Below are 5,766 nucleotides of genomic sequence, written 5' to 3' on the forward strand. Positions count from 1 at the left end.
TTAAATTTCTTTGTGAACTAGAAGTCCTTTTGGAAATGCTTTCTATTCGAACCTCATTCATTGCTGCAGCTTAGTTATTTTATACAGTGTCTCACTCCATGTTGTCAAAAGCTCTATGATTCAACAGAGAGAAATCTGTTTTGACCAAAGAGAAGCAGCAATACTTTCCTGAACGTGAGGAGGATGCGTTTTTATTAGCTGGCTGGGGGAGGGGACGATTCAGACGGTGGTGTGGTCTGTACAGGTCAGTATTGGAATGGAAGGGACTAACGCGGTACCTGAAAATATCTGTTAGATGTTACAGATCTGTAAGGAGGCCTTTAACATTTTCGATTAAATGCTGCAGTTGTAATTGATAAGCTGGTCAGGGGACAGTCAGATTTTTGTCAGGTGGGGCTAACGGTCTTGGTTTAAACTCTCTAATAACGTGAAGTCAGTCCATAAAGCTGTCCCTTCTGGAGCAGCTCAGTGCTCAGTTGCTGCTGCACCTTCAGAAGCAGGCAGTTCCCTGCCGTGGCTCCGAGGGCGCAGCTGGAGATCCCGCTGAACTCAAGGTTTCAGCTCCTCACTGTCAGGCAGCACACCCCTGAGTTTCTGTGCCACGGCTGTGTGGCAGAGACCTGGAGCAGCTGCTGCTGAGATCCCTCTCCACTCGCCACCTGTGAGGCCATGGGAGCCCTGGATGATGGCAAAGCTTGACTGGTGCGTGTAGACGCTCCTTCTGCGAAGCAGCCTGGCTGGCCAGGCTGAGCTGCCCAGTCAGTCTGGAAACAGTGTGGCTGCCTTCCCCCAGCACAGGGTCTGAGCTAGTAAATCCTGGATGTACACAAACCCAAATAGCTCTGGTGTCCCTGTGGACATCGCATCGTTAATCCACAGCCCCGATAAACCACGCCCTGTGAGCTGAGGAATGCAGTGAGCTGCATTTTCAGGACTTTAAATGGGAATTACACATGCATGTGAAATTCTTCAGCTCTGTTTGACAGACAGTAATGTTAAGAAAAAGGTAGTAAATAGTGCAGTAGTGGTACAATAGGGCTGGAAGTATGTACTGCTCTGTTTCTGGTCTGGGGTGCAGAGAAAACAGTCTTGGCTCCCCAGTCGTTTGTGTGCCTTGGAGCTCGCAGTTACAGTAACCATAGGTGCTGCCTGGCAGTTTATTGTCAGCTCATTTGAAACCTGTACAGTTCTCTTATGTTCAATCAAGCTGTTTTTTCCTGGGCGAGAATTTCTAATAGTAGTTGTGTATCGCTGATGTTTCGTGTGTTTTATACAGCATACATAGTAAGCAAATATTTCAAAAAGAAAATGTGTTTTCATTTATCCTCTTGTTTCCTCAGCTCACGACCAGGAAGGCCCCCCAAGCGTTCGCTGGGAGTTGCGATACAAGAGAATGCACGTCTTCTGCCCCACGGAGTTCCAGGCCTCTTATCACCAGGACTTATCTCTCCGACAGGTAATAAAATCCATCAGATGATCAGCCCCATCTCTTCATACTGCACAGCAGTTAAAATAAACTAATATTGATCTAACTGCCTTGTCCTTCAGGGCTTTCTCAAGCTCTTCCAGAGGTTACATTATTGAATTTTCTGAGTGTTCATGAAAACTCTGTTTTGTTGCTGCAGTGACCAAAATCTAATGGATTTGTAATTTAGTTCTTTATTAATTGTAATTTCCTTACAGGAAATTCCATTAAATGTGTTATCTTAGTAAAAGAAAAAAACCTGAGAAAATGAACTATTGTCCCGGAGTGCCCTGTAGCAGGCATTTCTTCCTTTCAAATGTGTGCATATTTTAGTTCTCGTGGGATCTGAGTGGCGTGGCTAATGCGTATTGTATTGTAACAGCACTAATGTATGCTGGCAAGATAGAGAAATGCTTGTACGAATTACAGGAGAAACACTTGAAGAGCAGATAAGTCCCCATTGCCACAGTGGATTGTGCTTTAATAATCTGCATTCAGTATCCTAATAGGAAAAAACCAGCATGAAAATACGTGAAATTATAAACAAGCTCTAAACATACTTGAATGCATAGTATTTCGCTTCATTAGTTTATTATTAGAGTTTAAATTAAATCTTGTGCTATCCTGATGAGTGTTTTAATTTTTTATTAATTGCTGTGCGCTAAGGGTAAGTTTATTTTGTTAACAAAGCTGTATTAACAGACTGTCTTAATAAAAGTGATTGTTCAAATGCTCAACAGCCTAGTTGTAGGATTACTGTAAAAGTCCAGCCTAAATATATTGTATCTCCAGAGAAACCAAACGTAGTGAAGTGTTCAGCAGAATATAAACTCGTAGACCATCCTAGAGGAAAAGCGGAGTTGAAGACAAGGTTCACAGGAGTTACGGTGACTTCTGTCGTGATCTCGTGATTACTCTGCTTGCAGAACCTGTTGCACCGCAGCTAAGTGCCTCAGCAGGTCTCGGTGTTCAAGGGGGTGACACAGCTGAGATTCTCCGTTTCTCCTACAGCTCCCAGTGTCACGAGGACTTCTCAGTGAAGCAATAACCTGTATCCCTGTGGAAGTGGAATGAGTATTCTTAAGTAGTAGTCGCAGTGACCTTAACCGCAGAAGTTAATAAAAGATGGAAGCATGTTGCTAGAGCGACACACAAGCCAGTGCAGCTTCACGTGCTGTTTATCCAAGTGGCAGGGATCAATAATTGGGTTTTTGCTCATAGGAGCAGTTCATAAATGAGGGACTTTTTTAGTAGCTCTATTGTGTTCTCAGCTCAGGAACTTAGTTGACTTGTTATTAATGTTTTTACCAATAGACAGGAAAGCACAAGAACCACCTGGCATTGATAATTTCTTGTGAGAAATCAGAATATTCCATATTACTTTTCTGCCCTGTGTGTGTTTGCAAACAGGACACCAAACTACGCAGACTACCATTCCGCTTCAAGCTGGGCAGTGCTCCAGGATGCAGCATGCCGAGTGTGCACACTAAAACAGTATCGTGGGCTGTATCAGTGTCAGAGACTTTGAGTAAAAAATTTTAAGACTGTTGTAAGCTGTTTGGAGTCCAAAGCAATGACTGGGGTACGTCCCACTTGATTTACCGTGCAGAGGCTTGTATGAGAAGGATGGCCCCGGGGGGCTGTCTTTCAGCCTGGGCCCAGGGTGGCCGCCTTCATGACCTTGGGAGCCGCCTGTGAAAACCTCTGCGTGACCAAGCGCCGGAAGTCCCAGACAGTGTGCCTCAAGCAGCTGAAAGGGAGTTGAGGGAGCAGCTTGTGGGTAGGAGAAAATGCACGTTTCCAAAGCATCGTGGTGTCAGTGAGGACCCTGGACGAGACAGGTCCTCGCGGATGAGGCAGCCCTGCTGCCAGCCGGCGTCAGGGCAGCTCCACACTGACAGCCTCTGTAGTCTTGTCACTCAGGAGCTGGAGCTCCTAAAGTTTTGGAGTTGTTTCATCTTGTTCATAAAGAAAGAGCAGTGTAAAAGCTGGGGGAATTGTGGAGTAAGGGAAGGTGCCAAAAGAGCCGCTTGTAAACTCAGTGGGCATTTGAGCTGTCGTAAACTTGATGGAGCGCCTGGGATATGAAGCCTCCCTTAGCTTTAGTTATACCTGTTTACATGTCACTGCTGACTGCTTTGCTCTGGGTGCCTCCAACCCTTTTGCAACTGGATTCTTTCCTTTTGGCTGACCTAAGAACGAAACGTGTTTCAGCACTTCTCTCAGAACGGAGGTTTTTCTTCCAGCCTGCTCCAGTTATCTGCTTCCTCTAACTGTAATTGCCCAAAGCTTTTCTTTTGGTTGTCCACTCCTTGATAAGTCCTGTGTCTGACCTTGCTGTTCTTCCTACAGCACAGATAGGCGGAGTATGTTAATGTGCCTACCTTGTTCTTAAAAAAACACAACAAAAAAAAACCCAAAACCTACACTCTTGTTACGTGGCTACCTCATTTTCTAATGTGTCCAGCTTAGCGCTTGAGTTGTTTCCTTCAGATAATCTCATTTTAGTAACAAACTCCACATCAGCAAATGCAGCATGATTCATCCATCCATCGTATTTTTTAATGTTTACCTCCTCTCTAGTCTTCTGTCAAGTTAAAGTGAAGCAGTTTCCATCCAGGCTTGCTGTTGGGAGGCTGGGTAGGTCTCAAGGAGTTGCTGTTCTGGCTGCAGAGCTCAGGGCTCTGTCTGGAGAGGGTATTAGGGAGTGATGATTAGTAACTTCCTGCAGCCTCCAGGGAGCCATCTGTGTTTCCACTCCTTGAAAGGTGCTGTTATTTTCATCACCCATTTGGTTTGGGTCAGCTCAGTTTACATGGTCATTTTCACATAATAAACAGGTAGTTAAATTAGGCAGACTGCCTTTTCCAGCGTAGCCTCTGATTTTTTTTTTTTTCTTAATTTTTTTCTAACTCTTGGCAAAGTGGACTACAAATACTCTTATACATAAGTAATTTGTGAAGGAGCTGTGAGTGAGACCTCGGTCTTTTTAGATATTTGTAGGTACTCCCACCTTTGGGCAGTGGGAACAGTTGGAGTTACGAGGAGGCTAGGGCAGCAGGGTGGTTAACACCACTGTGACCCAGAGAGGCGAGGTGGTGTGTCTGGGACGCCTGCCACTGGGAAGAGCTTGTGTAAGCAACACAGTGACCGTGCCCAAACTGCGTCCTTCAAGAGCTGATATTTAAGTACTGTCCAATTTACACTAACTTAGAAGAAAGTGCTTTTTCTTCTTGTCTTCATGTAGGAAATGTGGAAATCAGCGTGGTGCCCTTTCCTGCTGCGAGGGCAAAGGAGAAATCCTGTATGTCACAGAGGGACGGTCATCAAAGGCTCAGTTCTTCAAACAATGTGGTGTGATGAAGTGACATGAACAAAAAAAGGCTTTATCTCCTCTTAATGTACGAGTCTTTGTCATCAGTGTATCTTAACGAGACAGTTGGGACTTATTTATGGAGTAGGTTCTCAGGGAAGCTGAAGGGTCTGAAGCAGTAGTTTGCTGTTTGGTGAGAAGCTGAAATCCACTGCGTGATTTAAACCAGTTCAGAATGGAGCGAAGCTGAAAGAGTCGTTGGATCTTTTAATAGTTATCGGTGTCAACTTCAGTCCCCCTACTCTTGGTTTAGGTCATCCCCCAGGAGGGTTAGAGAACCACTGTGTGAAGTTTTCATTGCATTCTTTCCCCGTTCAGTTTGTAGAATGGCAACTGTTACTTCACCAAAACCGTTTTGGAGGCTGCTCCATCTTGTTTTCGAGTTACTGGAGGGGGGAGGCTGATAAAGATGATCACCCTGGCACTAGAACTCTGTTAGATTGTGGTACAGGGCACAAAGCTGCTTCTGGGGCAGTTTCTTTTTCAGGTGGTAGGGCAGACATCTCTCGGAGTGCTCTGGGAGCCCCGCCGCTGAAGCTGAGGGGTGGCTGGAAGGTCTGGTGAGGCTGGGTGCCGGCAGGATGGACACAAGCCTCCTTAAAGCATTTCTATTGCCCTGCTGTATGTCGGAGCTGTGCTGTCCAGAGCCGCGGGCAGCCTGATGAGGGGTCTGGCAGGGTGCATGCAGCCCAAGTCAGCGGATGGATTGAGGGCTGAGGCCGGTGCAGGAGCTGGGAGGAGGCCTGGCTGGGGAACCCTGTGTTAGAGAAGGAAGACAAGGCATTTTCACAGGGGTACTCAGCTGTGGCGGCCTTTCTGGCTGTGAGGTGGGAGGACTCAGGATTTCAGAGGTCTGGTAGAGGTTCACCCCCAGTGGATGGCTGTTGAGTAGGGCAAGATTTTTGGAATGTGCTGTGTGTAACGGCTG

At 46.1% G+C, this 5,766-nt stretch overlaps 1 protein-coding gene across 1 annotated transcript in view; it reads left to right on the forward strand.

Moving 5' to 3' along the window:
• Positions 1 to 1,340: 1,340 nt before the first annotated feature.
• Positions 1,341 to 5,766, forward strand: part of DACH2 (dachshund family transcription factor 2) — a gene marked incomplete at its 5' end in the record, with an annotated part of 137,553 nt that continues 133,127 nt past the window's right edge. Inside the window, one exon of the mRNA XM_010131878.1 lies at positions 1,341 to 1,456. Within this exon, the coding sequence (XP_010130180.1) occupies positions 1,341 to 1,456 (116 nt within the window). The remainder of the gene's footprint in view (positions 1,457 to 5,766) is intronic.

This window comes from Buceros rhinoceros, unplaced genomic scaffold, assembly GCF_000710305.1.
Source record: "Buceros rhinoceros silvestris isolate BGI_N320 unplaced genomic scaffold, ASM71030v1 scaffold5902, whole genome shotgun sequence".
Taxonomy (NCBI): Eukaryota; Metazoa; Chordata; class Aves; order Bucerotiformes; family Bucerotidae; genus Buceros; species Buceros rhinoceros.